Source organism: Coturnix japonica, chromosome 2 (genome assembly GCF_054131305.1).
Source record: "Coturnix japonica strain WE chromosome 2, WE-NBRP24, whole genome shotgun sequence".
In the NCBI taxonomy this organism is placed as follows: domain Eukaryota; kingdom Metazoa; phylum Chordata; class Aves; order Galliformes; family Phasianidae; genus Coturnix; species Coturnix japonica.
This window is the reverse complement of record NC_140664.1, coordinates 24,196,091-24,216,860: the sequence shown is the minus strand read 5'-3', so window position 1 is coordinate 24,216,860 and position 20,770 is coordinate 24,196,091. Positions and strand designations below refer to the sequence as shown.

Sequence of the window (20,770 nt, the reverse complement as noted above, 5' to 3'; positions counted from 1 at the left end):
TTTATCTTGTACTCTGTCTTGAAATGTTTTGGTTGTTTTTAAGCAAATACTTAAGCAAATACTCACAAAATCCAAAACTGCTTTCTAATATACTGGATATCTTTATGCCTGTCATTACAGTGATCATTTTGCTTGTTGAATAATCTCACCTGGCAGCACTTAAAATCCATGCTGAGCTTAAGCAAGGGATTTATAAGGCCATATCTTCACCATAGTATATATGTAAAATTATCTTGCTTACTGCTGTCTATGGTATTTCCTTGGCTATTTCCTTATAAATCTCTTGTTATATCTCTGTGCAGAAGCTGTGTACTAAAGAGCTGATTTTTTTGAGAGTCAGCAGGGAAATGGAAGCATTATCTCATGAAAACTCTTAATATTAAGTTTTGTTTTGGTGTTTTTTCTTTTTCCCTCTCCATTCTTTGATGAAAACTGGAAGTATTTTGTGTGAAATGTGTGGAAAAGAGTCTACCTTAGAATTCACAGCTGTCTGAGTACCTGGGTGCTCAGATTCATGTCACTCGCTTAACTCCAATCGTTCTGGGAAAGGCAAAAAGCTGCACTTGGATACATCAAAAGATTTCTGTCAAGACTGTGAAAATGAATTAGCAGTTAATGGACCCAACAGACAAAATAGATATTTACATCTGGATCCTTCCTGATTCCAAGTGCCTGTCCTATTTGCTGATCTATTGTTGGGATATCTCTCTGAACCCTAAATTTTCTTGCTCATATTGAAAAAGAAATAATGAATGACTTATCTGGAGTGGATACTACAAAGAAATATTTTTCAGTTAACAATATGAAAAAAAAAATCTAAACAATAAAAACAACTCTTAAAAACCTTACCTCTTATTTACAATCATTTTCTAAGTTGATAGGCTAGCAATCTCTCAGTTATTATAGTTTATCCCACAAAATGAGTGTTTCACTCTCAAGTATAAGGTAAACCATTAGTATGGATTGTGATTGCCTCTTTAAAACTGTGCACAATATGTATTCATTATATTCTATTTTGTAGTTTATGCAAGTTATATAAAAGTTGGTGTAATCAGTGAAGATGTAATTGCGAGGCACTCCATTGACTCACTTGTGTACTGAAATGCTCTGAAATGGTGGATTCCTACTTCAGGGAGATTTTATATAAAATCCATTAATATGCAATCAACCTGCATGTCATTGTACTTTGATATCCAATTTTCACTTTTGCTAAAGGACTGTAGAGAACTCATTTAAATAGAAATCATTTCAAAGAGGAAAATGTTGATTTGTATTGAATCATATTGTTATTCCTTTTGAAGACAAGCTATGAAAAATCTTCTCGGAGATTATCTGGGGATGAGTGGGGGGAGAACATGTCAGAGACACGAAGACCCCTTTAAGTCTCTTTAGTTGACAAAGCAAGCTAAGTAGCCTGCAGGATGAATCCACAGATGATTGTTTGCTCAGCTGGAAGTTTTATGTAAGGTGAAACTCCATCAGTACCTAAACAATTCCATTGACAACTTCAGACGTGAGATGATTTTGTTCCTTCTGAACAGTTTGGCAATATTATTTCCCACTTTCTTCCAGAAGGAGTGGCCTCACTTAAGCCTGGTATCAGAGAGGATCATACAAAACAAAAAAAAAATAAAAATCAAGCCATTATCCTGCACAGTTATTGGGTTTTTTGTTGTTGTTGTTTTGTTTTTAATGCTTGCATCACTCTCAAGAAGCATATTTATTTATTAATCTTAAAAGTTCAACATCTGGAGGATATGATAGGTTAAACAGGCAAGCTGAACAATCTCAATCTCATTGTGTACAATAGTCACTGCTCTGAAGCTGCATCTCTTTACAGTAGTGGCTGATGTTATGTCTTTTATTATTTGAAAATTTCAATTTATAAATTGAAAAATTCAATGGGATGGATATAAGAAATGAAAATACCACTTATTTGACAAAACTGATGAAAGAAGAAAAAAACTTATGTTAGCTGTTGAAACAAGAAAGTCTGTGCACTCTAAGTTACAGTTTTAGGATAAAAACTTTATAGGCAACAAAGATGAAAAGAATCCGAAAAACAATCCTGAGTGTAGTTATTTGCAAGTTAATGGAGTTGCTGTATTTACATGGATTAGCAAAGAACTGTCAAGAATTAGTAGAGAACATACTTCTCTGGGAAATCTGTAGAAATTATTCCCTTGTTTGTAAAAATCTGAATCAGAAAGCCAGGAATAAGAAGCTGTTCTGGCATGATAGAATTGTTAGAGGGGAATGTTCTCCCTGCAGTGTCAAGATGAAGATTTTTAAAAGTGTGTGCTGAACAATAAGATCTTCATTCTTGCTTGTCATTAGAGCCCAAAAAGTGTAAGATGCTGAGATGGTATATTTTAGTATCCTCTGTAGACCCCAGCCCACATAAGTGATCAAATTTTCTAGCAGTTTTCTCCTAAAAGTTTTACCGTTAAAATGTATTTAGGTCCATTATTTCAGGAGCCTTTTTTGAAAGCCTTGACTGAAGTTAATTCATTTGTCACCAGCCCAGCCAGGTTAATATCCGAAGATGTCAGAGCAGGACTCAGTAGACATAGCTGACAACCCACATTTCCCTGTGCAGTAAGGCAAGTAACAGTGATTTATAGCTAGCATGGTATTGCATATAGCGCCTCACAAATGAAAGGTGGGCTGAATCTTCTACTGATGTGTATGAACACAGTACTGTCAAAGCAGATGCCTTTCTGTTCTTTGACAACAATCCTTCTGCAGAAATTATGTGAATAAGAGTAAAAAAATCTTCATTGTTCTGCATCTTCAATAAATGAATTAAAGTGAGGGATCAGAGCAAAGACTGAAGAGAAGAAAGAAAAATGTAAAATAAATATGCAGAGGTAGAAGAAAATAAAAAGTGTTGACTTAATATTATGATACAGAAAAGTGTGAGGAGTTATGAATGTTACATGTTGTGGGTAATAATTTCAAAGAAAATAATATATTAATAGAGCTGAAAATAAAACACTTTGTAAGAAATCTGCAGAATCATTGGCTGTAAAACAAGATAGGTGAAACACTAGCCAGAGGTATAGAACAATCAAACTGAATAAAGGAAGAAATAGTGTTGATCTAGAAATGTGGTCATTGGTGGGCATTGTCACTCTCAAACTAAAAATACGTTGGTATTCCAGTTACCTGCAATTAATACTCTTGCCTGTAATCACTCTGAAAAAAATAAAGCTTTTCATCTAAACTCCAAATAAAAAATCTCTCATCCTCCAACCACTCTAGCATCCAGTCTGTCTCTGTCATTCACTTCTCAATCCTCCTCTGTATTTCTGCTGGCTGGATTAAATTCCTCAGCATATCCTGAAGTCTTGAAATACATAATCACAACAATGCAGCTATCTGTGCTGAGCCAACCAGAACAGCTCCTATAGGCATCTCCAGAAATGGTCTTTTTTTTTTCTCATTACTTTGCAGAAATTATAGGAAGCCCTGTATCTGCATCACAAAAGGGGATCTTTTCATCTATCATGGCACATTATGCCAATGGGGCGAAACTATTACTTAGTCCTTAAAAATAAAAAAAAAAAAAAAGAAATGTATTCAGTTATCTAGAATGATTTTTTTATTGCCTGTATGGTTGTTGAGAGATGATAGTTACAGCAAATTTAAGCAAATCCTTGTTTACTTATAGACAATTAACAGCCATCCACTTTTCAGAGCATGGAGATCTGTGTACTTTTCACTGGCTGCAAGTAAAGAAATACATTGTGATTATATCAATTGGATTCCCAAGATAAAGCAAAGTCCAGAAAATCAAAAATCTGGATTTCTTAGTAAAGCAAACCTTCATCCACTGCATGGGATGAATGAGCATGTTGGTACTATGGCTAATGCATGCATTAGATTTTGAAAATAAGAGATTTTATCATATTTAACTGATAGATGTTAATTTGAATTTTAACAAATCATCAGAAGATGGAAAAGACAAGTTTCTTCCTCAGAACACTTTTCTTTGCCACCAGTAGGGAAGGTTACTGAATTTCTATAGAGTATGTTTTCCTTACAGAAGCTCAAAAGAAACAAATGGAAGATAATGCTGATTTGGTTCAAGAAGAATGCATATCAGAGAATGCAGATAACTCTACAGAAGATCCAATTGAAGGAGGGCCAGATGGAGATGGGGATGGAGAAGAGATGACTGATGGGATAGAGGAGGATTTTGATGAGGATGGCAGCAATGAGCTGGTAAGGAATAACCATGCCATGTCTGTCTATACGGTTGCCACGCATAACCACAGAGAACCAAGAATCTGGGCTAACATAAAAGATCACAGCAGTACTGTGATTTTCTGTAATAAGTACCTAGTCCCAGATTCTTCATACTCTAGTGCATGTTAGGCAAAGGAACCTCTGGAAAAAAAAAAAAAATATATATATATATATAGAATAGAATATATTCTATGTTCTATATATATAGAATATATTCTATATTCTATATACGTATATATATATATTCTATACTAAATGATTTTAGAAAGGAAATTAAACTAAATACAATTTAACCTTTTTTCTTACATTTATTATTTTATATTCAATGAAATGTAGATGAATAATGAAGTTGACTTTTTATATTTATTTATTTGTTCGTTTGCATATTTATTTTAACCAGAGCATTTCAGAACTAGGCAAGATTCTAGACTGGAGAATTTTCTCATTAGTAGCCATGTGGACTACAGCAAACTTCCATTCTTTCATGTATATCTCCTGCAGGCTACATTGGCATCTTCATTTTTTTTTTCTTTTTTTCTTTTTTTTTTACAGAAGGATTTTGTCATAAGAAATGCTTGGCTGGGGAATTTTCATCATGAAACTGCTATTTTCATGAAATGCCTATCATGATGTTAAAACTCAAAGTTCTAAAAATATTTTTAAAATATTTTGATATTGAGATTTGTATTCTTTTATGTTTCTTAAATAAGATTGATCCATATCAATCACGTTGTTCTAGACACCAGGATTCCATAACACTGCATTTTCTCTCTCCCTCTCTTCTGTGCTTTTGTATCTTTCCAGTTTGAGAAAAAATCACTTCTTTTGCTCAGTGTCACTTTCCCTCATTGCTTTTTGACACACATTTTGTCATGTCTACAATAAAAAAAAAATCAGTAATTCCAACAGGAGCCAGTTAGAAATGGGACAACCTGAGTCAACATCAAGTCTGGAGAAACAGTGCAACTAAATAACCAGCATTTTGTACTGCTTAATAGAGGCAAAGCTTATATCTACCTCTAATTTGAGTGTCTCTGTTCCTTTAGCCAGCACAAAGTCTTCTTGAATTTATGAATCCTGAATATCATTATGCCAAAGAGAATCCAAGAGAACATGAATTTCCTTGTCTTCTAATATGCAACGTAGAATAGGTGATGTTATCTCTTCTCCTCTAAGTAACAGGTTCTCCTCTAACAGGTATCAGGGATCTCTGTAAGAGGTCACCATTCTGAATTTTTAGGAAGTAGAAATGTTATAATGCACAGATAGTTGTACACTCATGTCTAATGTCCATTCATCTGTAGTGATATTAACGATTGGGTGACCACAGTTTAGGGACTGCACTTCCTACTACAGACAAGTAAATAGGGAACATAATGTAAGAACTACTGGCTTCTGATCATTCAGTGCTGTCATTTCATCTGGTGCATATAGCATATTTAGCATATATATACAGTATATAACTAAGCACAATGAAGAAGAAAATGTATATCTAGCAAAGGCTTAAGGAGGAAAGTTTCTAAAAAGCAGTCAGTGCAGTAAGACTTCATTAGCAGTGAAAGTCTGGAACTGGCATAGGCATGCTTGCACACCCCTGCTTCCAAATAAAAATCCTTTCAAAATTTACATTCTGGAATTTTAAGACTATTTTGCCCTTAGTAAAGCCATAATGGCTGTCAGATATCAACTATTTGTTTCATATGTACCTTAACATGGTTTCCAGGAGGATCTGCTCTATGATCTTACCATGCACAGGGGTGAGATTGGATGCTCTGTAGCTGCTTTCCATGTGTGAAAACATAACCTTAGTCTCTGAATTAGAAATACTCCTCCAAAGGGCATTTTTAATGAAATCTATAATCTTTTTCAAATATAAAGCAAAAGGTACTTAGGACCATGATGAGAAGAAAAAAAAAAAAAATAATCTCCCCTTTCAATGCTACAACCAGCAGAGCAAATAGAAAACCATTCATAATGGGTATAGCTAATGTTCTGAATTGAGTTCAGCACCTAAAATTGGTTGCAAGTCTACTAATCTGAGAAATATTATTAGAGGAAGAGAACAACTTGGCTTACATTTAGATCTTCTAAATTTTTTATATCAGTGCTTCATATTTAGCTGCAAATCTCCCACCAAACCATTTGCTAATATCCTACTGCAGAACTCCTTTTGCTGAACAAAATAATACTTTGTGTCCTCTGTCTCATGACAAGCCCTAAGGGTGTCAGTAAAGGCAAGCTCAAAAACGACAGCCTTGCCCAGAGTCCAGATGTCGGTAGACTGAAATCTCTGAATTTCTTTATGTGGGTCATCTTTGGATCAGTGGACTCATTGTATATATAGATATTCTGTTTCTAGTTCTTACTTTCAAAAGAAAGTGGCTCGTACACTATAAGCTATGCTGTGGGTTTAAGGAGTAGGATGTTTTCTCTGAATTCACACTCAGTCTATTTGGAGGAACAGGTTACTGCATGTTAACTGAGTGATGGCAGCTGTCCTCATGTCTGCTTTCAGCCTACATCAGCTGTAAATAAATGTGAAGTAGTTTAGCCTGCAGTCTGAGTTACGTCAGGAATGGATTTCAGGAAGCTTTAACCGCATCATTTGCGTGCCTGGCTGCATACATAAAAACATATTGCATTCAACAGATGTACACCTGCCTCATCCACCATTCAGATCAGGATGTTATTCATCCCTTTATCATCATTTTCTATGGACTAAAGACACTTCCACAAACAGTTGTTATGACTCAGCTAAAGTGTGAAAATTTGTTCTGCTGCAATAACTTGATTGCCCATCTGAACTCTAGCTCTAGACATGCTGTGTTTGAGTATCTTCTACAGTCATCAACCAGTTGTTGGGAAATTTCTTTTTGTACAAACTCTTTGCCCACAGGTATATTTAGCAAGTGTTTCCAAGACTGTAGTCACTCCAGTTTGAGCCTTCTTTTTTCCAGGCTCTGGATAAAAGTACCAGTACCTAAGAGAGCTTGAAAGGAATGTTTCTCCAGGCTGAAAAACCTCAGTTCTCCCAGCCTGTCTTTGCAGGAGAAGTGGTCCAGCACTTTGAATATCCTCATGGACTCCTCTGTACCTGCTTCAACAGGTCCATGTCCTTCTTGTGCTGGGGTCCCCACAGGGAAAGGCAGTACTCCAGGAGCAGAGGGGCAGAATCATCTACCTCAACCTGCTAATCAAACTTTTTTTGATGCAGCCTAGGATATAGTTGTCTTTTTGGGCTGTGAGAGCACGCTGCCTGATCATGTTGAGCTTTTAATCAACCAACACCCCTGAGTCCCTCTTCTTAGGTCTGCTCTCAAGACACTGTCTTCTATATTCACAATACTGCAGTATATTCCAGCACCCATTTTGACATTTCAGGGGCGTAGTGGCCTCAGTGGCCCTAAAACCAGTTCCTTTTCCTCACTGCAAATGATACCAGCAGTGCGTGATGTTATGGAGTAAATGTGAAAGATGTATGAATAACCTTACATGGTGGTTTCTCTGCTGGTTTAGAAACTGGTCCAAAGCATTTTATATAAATTCTCTGAACTTGTTTCACATGGTTGATCAGTCATCAAGGAAGCACTGCCTCAAAATGAACTATAAGTTAGCATCTCAATCCCTTTGTAAATACCAAACGTAGCATCCACTTAATTAGCTGAAAGCCTGATGTACTGTAAATCTTGAGGGGAAAAAAAAAAAAACCAGAAATCACTTTCAGCTAATGCTTAATAAAATACCAACAAACTAATTAATTGGAATGAGTTATACACATGCACCCATATCTATATTACATTGACAGAGAAGGATAGTTAATATCAATCTGTCAATCACTTATAATAAATAACTATAACAATATTAGCATGGTGGTGGTTCAGTATTTAAGCATTCAGTAGACAGCACAGCATTTCCTGGTGGACTCGTGATTCCACTGATTTCAAATACAATAGATTTATGATATTGTAATTCACAATTGTGATTTTATGCTGGTATTCAGTGAAGATAATAAAGGCACACAAGCATTAGATAGGAATTCCACAATAATGACTCACCTCTAATGAGAAGTCTTGAGAGGCATTTATATATTAAATTATATCAGAAGCAAAAGGTACAGAGACTGTAAAGCCCACTTCTGATCACAGGGCATCATTTTACTGTCATCATTTTTACGTTAAATATAGTTTCTTCCTAGTAAGTTTACTTCAGTTATATTTACCTTTCAGAAATATTCCATTTCTTATTCCTGTCCTTTTTCCCACCTCTGCACTGAATGTTTTCAATCTATATTGGATTTGTTTCTACCAATAAAGAATAACGTTTCACACATTAAATCTGGAAAAAGGCTCAGACAAAACTCAGGATAATCCTCTTGCTGCACTGAGTTTCATTATACAAAAATGAAGATGTGGTATAATAATAGCTATACTTCTTGTGGAACTGATACACAATGCATTTACATCTATAGAACCAACAAGCACTTTGGCAAAGGATTGTAAAAAACGTTTTCCTCTCCTATAAGTAGTTAAATGAAATTAACATGATTTAGTAGTAAATATTTATGAAACAGTGAAGCTTTCTTTAATTCCATTGCTTAACATGAGAATTCTTGAAATCACTCAGCAGAAAGAAAAAGATCTAAAGAAAATGAACAAAAATTTGTTTAATAAAATCTCACGTTTAGGCCTTATTTTGCATTTTCCAAAAAACATGATTGAACAAATACAAAACTATTATTTTATTGAACTGATACTATTTACTATTTTAATCAATCTGGATTTTTCATTGCCTATTTAAATATATATTTTTTCTGTCAGTTGCAGTGAGGCAATCCAAACTGACTCTTTTATTGGCAGTAGAATTAGGCTGATTAGGCACATCAAAAAGATTAATAGCTTTTCTTGCAGTTTGCAATATGCTGAGTGTACTTACTTCTATAAAGTACTACTTTAAAAATAGATAAATAAATAAATAAATAAATGCACACTCTAATTAATGGTAATGGATGAAGCAAGGTCATGCCAAAAATCTTGCTTAGATTAATTGAATATTACTGAGACAAAGCAAAAATTTTTTTCTGGTGCACTGAACATTTTGGACTTCATTGAAATCTTGCTTTCAGTATCAAGGGAAACATGAAGTTCTTCATTCCTGAGACAGATGAATAGTTAAAAGATTGTGTTCACTTGATAAATATCAGTGCAAGATGTTTGTACTTGAGCAAGCTAAGAAAGTCATTAGGGGCAGCATACCTGACAGATACTAATGTGTTGTACCTTCCAAAGCTGCAGTAAATCTAATAACCTGTGACTGAAAATATGGAGAAAGTAATAAAAGTATGTCATGAAATCAAAAATTGTAAGAAAATTCCTGACATGCCCTTTTGTTATATTTAATATATGCAGTATCACAGTAGATTTGTTTGTTGTTCATGTACCATTCTATGAGTGAGTCATTGGAAAGGCCTTGCTACTAGCCCCTCCTTCCCATTTTTCCTGACAGTCAATTTCTTAGGGGAAGAGTTCCTAAGAGGTGTTCAGGGTTTTAACTATGACTGAATGACTACATGATATGTTTTTTTAATTATTATTTACATCATATACCCTAGATAGCATATAGGAAGAATGCAAGTACTGTTATCACACATGCAGTGTAATATTTCCATCTTGTAATTGCATATTTGAAAAATAAATAAGAAAAATAAAACCTTTCACTCTATTCCTCTGAATCTCCTCAATATTATTTGGTTCCTCTTAAAGCTTTTAAAATATTAAGAATGTAAATAAATTAACTATAAACATTAAAATCTTACGGTATTAACACAAAAAATCTTGAAAACAAAACTGTTTCTTCTGTTTATCTTAAAAAAAAGAAAAAAAAAAAGTACAGGAAATCAGGAAGTTTGGGCCCCATTGTCAGCTTTGCCATTGTGCCAGTATGGCTCAGTAGGCCAAACCCGGCCCCTCTTTCTAAGGTCAGGCCAAGGTGCCCTTTTAGCCCTGCAGTCAAAAGGAAAGGAATATTTGTCAACTATATAATTCAAACTGATAAAGACTATATGCTTTCCAGACAAGAAAATTACTGTTGCTATTGTTATTTTCACTTCCTCAATTAGTTTGCCTTACTTTTCTATTGCAGTGTAGCATCAGACTTTATAGAATGACAAAATAGTGGAATTATAAAGTGGTTTGGGTTGGAAGGGACATTTAAGATCATCTAGTTTCAACCCCCCTGCTATAGAAGGGGGGGTTGCACCATTTAACATGTTTAATGTGTTTTAGAAACTGTCAAAGCAATTTGTGCAAAGCTCATTGTCACGGTTTGAACTAAAAATCCACCTGCGTCCGTGACAGGGGGCCGTGGGCCCCGGAGGGGCCCTAGGCCGAAAGGAAAAAGTTAATTAGGAAAAGAAAACAGCGGCAACGATCTAAGGAGGCACACTTATTTACTAAATACTATATCGAAATACCGGATAACACAATATAATACAATATAATTGAAAATTGAAAATTGAACTAACGAATCAAGCAAAATAGGAGAGAGAATGAGTCCCGTAACCGAGAGGCCTACTGTAAATCTAGGCGAACGGCTGAAGGCTCCCACACACTCCCCTGAACGCCAGAACTCGAAAGACGTCAGTCTGTTCTGCGACAGAGTTAATATAGAGTCCAGGTCCCGTGACCTATCGTGTTGTTCCCTGGGAGATGTAGTCTTCTTCTGTAAGTTGCAGATTCAGTAAAATTATTCATGCTTTATATGATGTTATGATGTGGAATACTGATAGCAAAAATTACAAAATTATTAAACCATGACATTCCACCCCTTATTCTACATCATTACATTATATTTATACATACATACACACTCATATGTATAATTGTGAATAATCAGCAACCTTATTTTTTCTCAACAATCTATATTTATTCCATACAAATCCCTAAGTTGAGAACAAAACTCTATAACCTAATTTACTATTTATTAATTTTGAGAAAATGGCAAAACTGCCAGAAAAAGGAAAACATGTCAGCGGTAGAGGGGAAAGGCAGCGCTGGTAGGGCGTCCCCCACATCAAGGTGCACTCATCCTTTCCCAGCCACCACAGCAGATTTCCTTTTGACTTATACTTCTTTCCATGTGTGCTCTACACATGCATGGCCAGTGCAGGATATAGAGTCCAGATGGAAAACTTGCTTACAGAATGCCTAATTAAGGTATATAGAGAAAAGTGTTTCCTTAACATTGATCCACTCTATCTTAAGTCCTATACCTAATTGAACTATTCTGTAACTAATTGAAATATTTTCTGAGACTCTACCTATATATCTACAGGAAAATCATTGGCTGCACTCCCCCAACATCAAATTCCCTTGTGGTACACATTGAACATTCCCATTTTTGTCCATCACCCACCATGTGCACCCAGGTCCCTGGGCAAAGACAGTACCCCGGAGAGGTTTGCCCTTTCCAGACGCTGGAAGGACCCAAACTGTTTTTCCCAACACACTCTTTATGTGTACTACAGGAACCTTATCTCCCTCCACGGTACGTAGGGAGCTGGATTGGTTAGGACCATTACGATTACTAGATCCTCGAGTGTTGACCAACCAGGTGGCTTCTGCTAAATGGTTCTCCCAATTTTTATACGTTCCGCCACCCATTGCTTTCAACATAGTTTTCAATAACCCATTGAATCGTTCAATCTTACCAGAAGCTGGTGCATGATAGGGAATATGGTAAATCCACTCAATGCCATGATTTTTGGCCCAAGTGGTTACAAGGGAATTTTTAAAATGGGTCCCATTATCTGATTCAATTCTTTCCGGAGTGCCATGCCGCCACAGGATTTGCTTTTCCAACCCTAATATGGTGTTTCGGGCGGTAGCATGGGGTACTGCGTATGTTTCGAGCCACCCAGTGGTTGCCTCCACCATGGTGAGTACATAACGCTTACCATTGCGAGATCGTGGCAAGGTGATATAATCAACCTGCCATGCCTCTCCATATTTATACTTTTGCCATCGCCCTTCCCCCCAAATAGGTTTCATCCTCTTGGCTTGTTTAATTATGGCGCATGTTTCACAATCATGAATAACTTGAGCAATAGCGTCCATAGTTAAGTCCACCCCTCGGTCTCTGGCCCACTTATATGTTGCATCCCTTCCTTGATGACCTGAAGTCTCATGGGCCCACCGAGCTAGGAATAATTCACCCTTGTTCTGCCAGTCCAAGTCTATTTGAGCCACCTCAATTTTGGCAGCTCGATCAACCTGATGGTTATTTTTATGTTCTTCAGTAGCCTTACTTTTAGGCACATGAGCATCTACATGGCGCACCTTTACAACAATGTTCCTTATTCGGGCAGCAATGTCTTTCCACAGTTCAGCAGCCCAAACAGGTTTACCCTTTCGTTGCCAATTATCATTTTCCCACTGTTGCAACCACCCCCATAAGGCATTTGCCACCATCCATGAATCAGTATAAAGATGAAGCATTGGCCACCTCTCCCGTTCAGCCACATCTAAAGCCAGCTGAACAGCCTTTACCTCTGCGAATTGACTTGATTCTCCTTTACCTTCGGTGGCCTCTGCAACTTGTCGTGTGGGGCTCCATACAGCAGCTTTCCATCTGCGATGCTTCCCTACAATACGACATGATCCGTCTGTGAATAGGGCAAATTTCTTTTCGTTTTCTGGTAGCTCATTGTATGGTGGTGCCTCTTTAGCACGTGATACCTCTTCTGTAGGTGGTGTTTCAATTTTTTTACTCTCAGGCCAGTCCATGATCACTTCTAGAATTCCAGGACGGCTGAGTTTTCCCATTCGAGCTCGTTGAGTAATTAATGAAATCCACTTACTCCAAGTGGCATCAGTAGCATGATGGGTGGAGGGAACCTGTCCTTTAAACATCCAGTTTATTACTGGCAAGCGAGGTGCTAGAAGAAGCTGAACCTCTGTCCCAACTACTTCAGAAGCAGCCCGAACCCCCTCATACACGGCTAAGATCTCCTTCTCAGTTGGAGTGTAGCGCTCCTCAGACCCTTTATATGCTCGACTCCAAAATCCTAGGGGTCGGCCTCGGGTCTCTCCTGAGGCTCTTTGCCACAAACTCCAGGTGGGACCTTTCTCTCCAGCAGCAGTGTAGAGGATGTTCTTCACATCCTGTCCCGTCCGTACTGGCCCCAAGGCCACGGCACGGGCTATTTCTTGTTTTATCTGCTCAAAAGCCTGCTGCTGCTCAGGACCCCATGAGAAATTATTCTTCTTCCGTGTTACCTGATAGAGAGGGCTCACTATGTGGCTGTAGTTTGGGACATGCATTCTCCAAAAGCCCACTACTCCCAGAAAAGATTGGGTTTCTGTTTTATTTGTGGGCGGAGACATAGCAGTGATTTTGTCAATCACATCTGCTGGGATGTGACGACGTCCATCTTGCCATTTTATGCCTAAGAACTGGATTTCCTGGGCAGGCCCCTTCACCTTGCTGCTCTTAATGGCAAAACCAGCTTTCAAAAGAATTTGGATTATCTGTTTCCCTTTCTTGAAAACCTCTGCTGCTGTATGGCCCCACACCACAATGTCATCAATATACTGCAAGTGCTCAGGAGCATTACCCTGTTCCAAAACAGCTTGGATCAATCCATGGCAAATTGTTGGGCTGTGCTTCCACCCCTGGGGTAAACGGTTCCAGGTATACTGAATACCTCTCCAGGTAAAAGCAAACTGTGGCCTACATTTTGCAGCCAATGGGATGGAAAAGAAGGCATTAGCAATATCAATGGTGGCATACCACCTAGCTTCTTTTGACTCCAATTCATACTGGAGTTCTAGCATGTCTGGTACAGCAGCACTTAATGGAGGTGTAACTTCATTCAGGCCACGGTAATCTACCGTCAGCCTCCATTCCCCACTGGTTTTACGCACTGGCCATATGGGGCTGTTAAAAGGCGAGTGCGTTTTGCTAATCACTCCCTGATTTTCTAATTGGCGAATTAGCTTTTGAATGGGGAGCAATGAGTCCCTATTGGTGCGGTACTGCCGTCTGTGAACCACTCTGGTGGCCATTGGTACCTCTTGGTCTTTTACCTGGAGCAACCCCACAGCAGAAGGATCATCTGACAGACCAGGTAAAGTTGACAGCTGCTTAACACCATTTGTGTTTACAGCAGCTATCCCAAAGGCCCATCGATACCCCTTGGGATCCTTGAAATATCCCATCCTAAGGTAATCGATTCCCAGTATACATGGAGCCTCTGGACCAGTCACAATAGGGTGTCTCTGCCAGTTTTTACCAGTGAGGCTTATTTCGGCCTCCAACATAGTCAATTCTTGGGAACCCCCAGTCACTCCATGGATATATATTGGTTGTGTCCCTTGGTGACTTGAGGGCATTAGGGTGCATTGTGCACCAGTGTCCACCAAGGCTTTATATTTCTGTGGTTGAGATGTGCCAGGCCACTTAATCCACACAGTCCAGTATACTCTGTTGTCCCTTTCCCCCCCCTGGCTGGGGGCAGGGCCCCTCTATTGTTTACCTCGTTGACTTGCAGCAACTGGAACTCTCCCCTTCTTGGAAGAGTTCACCTTGGTAGTTGTTTCACCTTGTAATTCTTTCACTCGTGCCTGAAGTGCAGAAGTGGATGAATTACACCACTTCTTCATGTCCTCCCCATGACTACAGAGGAAAAGCAACAAGGCAAGACGTGTAGTCTCATTGTTGATTCGAGGTGACTTATCGTTGTCATTTGCTTGAATACGAGGACGTCTCTTTTTTATGGTTGAGATTTTCGATGATACAGGTCGAGAGGAACTCATGTTGTTTAGCTCTCTCAATAGGCGATCGTGGAAATCCTGGTTTCCATCATCTGGTACCACCGTGGATTCATCTACATCAGGCACATTAGCCAATTTGTCAATAATATCACTTTGTGTTTCCTCCACTTTGTCTAACCTTTCCACTATTTTTTTTCCCATTTGGACAATGGCTGAAGTATAAAGCTTAACTTCTGTAGCGCTTATAAATAATTCAAGCTCCTGAAGTCTGCTAATTAGCTCATTTACAGGGGGCTTTCTTTCCCCTTTGCCATATACCAATGCAAGTGCACTGGCATGCTTTTCTGGAGCTGCCTTTGTAAAGTCACGCCACATTTGTCGTGGAACGTGGACTGCTTCAGGATCATGTAATTGGTTTGGATTGTTACGATTGAACTGGGGGCTGTAGAGCATTTCCACCAGAGCCCTTTCTCTCAAAAATTGGATACCTTTCTCCATATCAGTCCATTTCTTTTTCTCAGGCTCCAAGTCCCGTTTAAAGGGGAATCTATCTCTTACCGCTATCAACATCCGCTTCCAGAGGGTGTAGGACCGATTTTGGCATGTGCCTATACCTCTGTCCACACGTGAGTCCCTGGAAATGCTACCCAGTTGGCGAGCTTCACTGCCATCGAGCCACGCACTGTTGGCACCATTGTCCCAGCAGCGAAGTAACCAAGTGACCATATTTTCTTTTGGCTGACGTGTGAAATCCTTTCTCAGATCTCGAATTTCACTCAGTTTAAAAGATCGATCAATAATGGTCGTAATACTTTGCTCACCTTTTGCTCTATCAAGAGTCTCAGGTGTTAATGTTGGCAGCTGTGTTGATGAGGCTGCCCCATCTATAAGTTTGGACTCGAGAAATTCTCGTAAAGAAAATCTAGCTTTTGGCTCCTCGTCTGACTCTGACCCTGACTCTGACGCTTGTGTTATTTCCTCCAGGCGACCTTCCTCCTTTTTCCTCTCTCCTAACTTTCTCTCTCCTAACTTTCTCTGCTCCTCTGACTTCTTCTCCTCCTCTAACATCTTCTTATACTGCTCTAACAACCTCTGCTCCGCCGACTTCCTCTGGTCTTCTGACTCCTCCTGCTCTCCTGAGTCCCCCTGACCTCCTGAGTCCCCCTGCTCTCCTGAATCCCCCTGCTCTCCTGAGTCCTGCTCTCCTAACTCCCTCCGCTCTTCTAACTCCTTCTGCATTTTCTCTATCTGAGTTGAAACTCGTTTTGTTTTTCGCCCTCTTACAGGGGCAACCAACATTGTATCTGGTGCCCCCGGTGGTTGGTTAAGTTGGAGTACATACGGTTCAGACTTGAGGGTGTCGCATTCTGCCCTAAGGACGTTATAACTAGACTGGAGGGCGTCGTGCTCAGACTGGAGAGCGATGTGCTTACACAGGAGGGCGCTGTGCTCGGACTGGAGAGTGTCGTGCTCAGACTGGAGAGCGTTGTGCTTACACAGGAGGGCGCTGTGCTCGGACTGGAGAGTGTCGTGCTCAGACTGGAGAGCGTTGTGCTTACACAGGAGGGCGCTGCGCGCTGCCCGGAGATTGTCGTACCCGGACTGGAGGTCTTTGTGTTCAGACTGGAGAGCGTCGTAGTCAGACAGGAGCTCGTCGTACAAAGACCGGAGGGTGCTGCGATTGGCTTTGAGGGCGTTGTAGTCGGCCATGAGGTCAGTGTACAACGAGTCAATAGAGTCATGTTTGAACTGGAGATCGACGCACTCAGATTGGAGGGCATCGTGTTTGGACTGGAGAGTGTCATACTCGGACCGGAGGGCGCTGTGCTCGGACTGGAGAGTGTCGTGCTCGGACCGGAGGGCATCGCGCTCAGTCTGGAGAGTGTTGAGCTCGGACTGGAGGGTGTCACAGTTGGATTGGAAGGCATCATGCTTGGCCTGAAGGGTGCCGCACTCAGACTGGACGGCGTCATACTTGGACTGGAGAGTGTTGTGCTCGGTCTGGAGGGCATTAAGCTCGGTCCGGAGGGCATCGCGCTCAGTCTGGAGAGTGTTGTACTCGGACCGGAGGGCGCTGTGCTCGGACTGGAGAGTGTCACAGTTGGATTGGAAGGCATCATGCTTGGCCTGAAGGGTGCCGCACTCAGACTGGACGGCGTCATACTTGGACTGGAGAGTGTTGTGCTCGGTCTGGAGGGCATTGTGCTCGGTCCGGAGGGCATCGCGCTCAGTCTGGAGAGTGTTGTACTCGGACCGGAGGGCACCGTGCTCGGACTGGAGAGTGTCGTGCTCGGACCGGAGGGCGCTGTGCTCGGACTGGAGGGTGTTGAGTTGGGATTGCAGGGAGCTTTTCTCATCCCAAAGTTTTTCTGCGTCAGCTCTAAGACTCTCTTTCTCGGCCCTGAGACTCTCTCTCTCAGCTTCAAAAACTTCCCTCTCAGGAATGGTATTGACTAAGGCCCAATAAGCATTAGCTAGGCCCAAAATCATTTGTGCCTCCTGAGATCTGCCTGAGCCACAACATTCCTGCCTCAAATATGCAATCAAACTCTCAGGATTCTTCAAGTGTTCAGGAGTGAAGCTCCATAACACTGAAGATGTCTGTCCTTTGAGAATCTCTTCAATTCCCTGCCACTCAGTATTCTCTGGTTCTAGGGAAGACTTCCTCCGGATGTTATAAATCCAGATACTGAGTGAGATTATTACAATAATCAACAGTAAGTTCAGGGAGATTAAGAGTGTGGCCCACTGATCATTCAAAAACTGCATAAAGGATTCATAGAAAGAAAGAGGAGCACGCTTAAAAATCACCATTTCTGTATAATTAGTTGCATTAGTTGCTCCCTCTGGAGCTGTATACAGATACGAAGTGAGCATTGCTAACCATGCTTTCAATCCATTATACAATTGTATAGCTCCATAAGAAAAAGTGGTTAGCTTAAACATGGCCCAATATGTTTGGAGCGTCTCAAAAAAGGAACCAATGGCACACAGTCCCTGGTAAAACAAATTTAGTAGAGAAAACATTTTTTTTCCCTCCAATAGAGAGAAAAAAGTGAAAGAAAACAAAGCTCAGCAGTGTTTATAAAATATACCGGAGTATTGGCAGTCCGCCTGGACTTTCAAGGTCAAGCTCGCAGGTGCAGAATTGCAAACACGAGATAGCTCCTTAACAGGGAAAAAAACTCGTAGCTCTGTTAAAAGCTAAAAGAGCAACAGAAGAAAAACACAGAAAAAACAGCAACTCAATTTGCCCGCATCCTCCACCAAAATCTGTCACGGTTTGAACTAAAAATCCACCTGCGTCCGTGACAGGGGGCCGTGGGCCCCGGAGGGGCCCTAGGCCGAAAGGAAAAAGTTAATTAGGAAAAGAAAACAGCGGCAACGATCTAAGGAGGCACACTTATTTACTAAATACTATATCGAAATACCGGATAACACAATATAATACAATATAATTGAAAATTGAAAATTGAACTAACGAATCAAGCAAAATAGGAGAGAGAATGAGGCCCGTAACCGAGAGGCCTACTGTAAATCTAGGCGAACGGCTGAAGGCTCCCACACACTCCCCTGAACGCCAGAACTCGAAAGACGTCAGTCTGTTCTGCGACAGAGTTAATATAGAGTCCAGGTCCCGTGACCTATCGTGTTGTTCCCTGGGAGATGTAGTCTTCTTCTGTAAGTTGCAGATTCAGTAAAATTATTCATGCTTTATATGATGTTATGATGTGGAATACTGATAGCAAAAATTACAAAATTATTAAACCATGACACTCATGCACTGGCGTCATGTGGACTGGTGTTCTGGAAGGGTAGTTTCTGTGCTTTGCTATTTTGTGCAAAGTGGACTCTGCTGCTCATTGGCACATTTCATTGACTGTCAGTAGATCTATCCATCTTTAATACTTTGTGTTCATTTCACTTTGGGTTATTCTTTTTATTCTTGTTTATTAGTGCTATCTGTATATCTTAAGCTCTTAGGTAAAAATAAAATAGGCATAGTAATTGATGTTTCTGAGACATCAAAATATTTAATTTTGATTGGCCAGCTTCACCTATCAACACTTTCTGCACCCTGGTTTTTATTCCAATAAAAGATAAATAAGTAAATATATTTGTGAGTTGTTTTAGAGACAAATAATTTTGTCAGATCAGGACGGAAATTCTCAGGCATGCAATCAAAATGCATGGCCAAATGAGCTGAATTCCTCTCTGATATGAATTAATTGACCTTATTTTCAATACTAGTGGACTGATTATTTTATTCAATCAAATCGGAATTAGCTCCACAAAAATTAAAATTCACAGCAGAAGAGTCAATCTTTGAGTGTAGTATGGAAACATTTAACTCCCAAATGCAAACTCAGGTCCCTTTTTAGGGGCTGGGTGATAGTGGCTTATTGAAAAAAGTCGCAGGCTGATATTTGGGCTGGTACAGGAACACTGTTTTTAATCTAAGTAACTAACTTCAAATATGAAGACTGATTTCAGTTTTGCCTCAAGTAATTTTACCACTATAATGCTGGTGAAGTCTCTCTTGTTTCACCTCCCAGCTTTTTAGTTGACTCCAACAAACTTGGGATAACTTGTGAGAGATGTTGGATTGATTTTGGATCATTCAATCATGACCAACATCTCCTAGACCTATGGGAGGAGAACAGTCATTGATACCAAAGCAACAGCACGAGGTGTAGCAGGAAACTGCAGAGTGAGGGGAAAGGACACACTGGTGTTTTCCATACTCACACTATAACTGATATTTTTCATGAGTACTCAAACCAGCCATTGGATCTGGTTTTGGTATTGATTCTATCAGAGTAATCCTCAAATTCTTAGATTTAACTGAAATTGAGCAATTGCCATGAATCATGCATTTTATCCTGGTGTGTCAGTCTTTAAAAGTAAATAGCTTTAGTTCCCCTAGAAAACACTCATTTCATAGGCTTTATCAGTATGCTTGAGTCTCAGGAAGACTAAATAAAAAACCCACAGAGGAAACATTTTTCTGTCGAATCTCATCTGCGAGCCAAAGTGAACCTTCATGCAAGTAAACAGAGGTAAACAGTGAAAAGCCAAAAGGTTTCTATTTTTCCATACAGAAATAAATAAATAAATAAAAGAAAAATAAAAGAAAAAGACATTCATTTAAAACCTTTTTTTTATTATTTTTAATTTTCTCAAAATACACTGCAGAGCTATACAGTTAGTGACCCAATTATTCCAAAAGGTCTGAGTTTTCTGAAAAAAAATATAAATGTGTTACTAAGAAGATTTTCTGCATGATTAATATTGAAGACATGAAAAGCAGATTGAATTTATCTGTGTGTAGGCATTATAGACCTCAGAAAAGGGAAGTTATTTAGAGGGTGGTAGAACTGTAATTGCAATCTCAACAAAAAAGAAATCATTGAGGAATGAAACAAGCTCTATCTGCCAAAATGAAAATTTGGAAGTTAATCAAATGCCATCTTAGCCAGCCTGTTCTGCTGATATGTGTATCTGAAATTTCCAATTTGTTGTTGCTATTCATTACTAAAAGTATAATACAGTTTTATAGTTGCTTTTAGAAAGAGTAAGTTGTGTTCCAACCCAGTAAACAGAGAATCAAAAGTCTAAATTCTGTTCTTATTTGCAGTGTCATGCTGATCCTCTGTCAGGTAGTAGTCAATGACACACTGCAGACAATAATGTAACCTTAAATCCAATATTTTCTTTTGCAATTTTTAATTTAAATGCCGTCGAAATCC

General features: G+C 39.4%; 1 protein-coding gene across 16 annotated transcripts in view; it reads left to right on the top strand.

The window, feature by feature from the left end:
- Positions 1-20,770, top strand: part of RALYL (RALY RNA binding protein like) — a 360,553-nt gene that overhangs the window by 329,377 nt on the left and 10,406 nt on the right. For 12 of the 16 annotated variants that reach the window (XM_032442788.2, XM_032442785.2, XM_015855865.3 and 9 more), the window contains one exon: positions 4,049-4,227. The exons of 2 other annotated variants lie outside the window; for them this stretch is intronic. In XM_032442788.2, the coding sequence (XP_032298679.1) occupies positions 4,049-4,227 (179 nt within the window). Of the gene's footprint in view, positions 1-439; positions 4,228-20,770 lie in introns of those variants that run through there. 2 more of the 16 variants (XM_032442786.2, XM_085539425.1) reach the window with 1 other exon arrangement.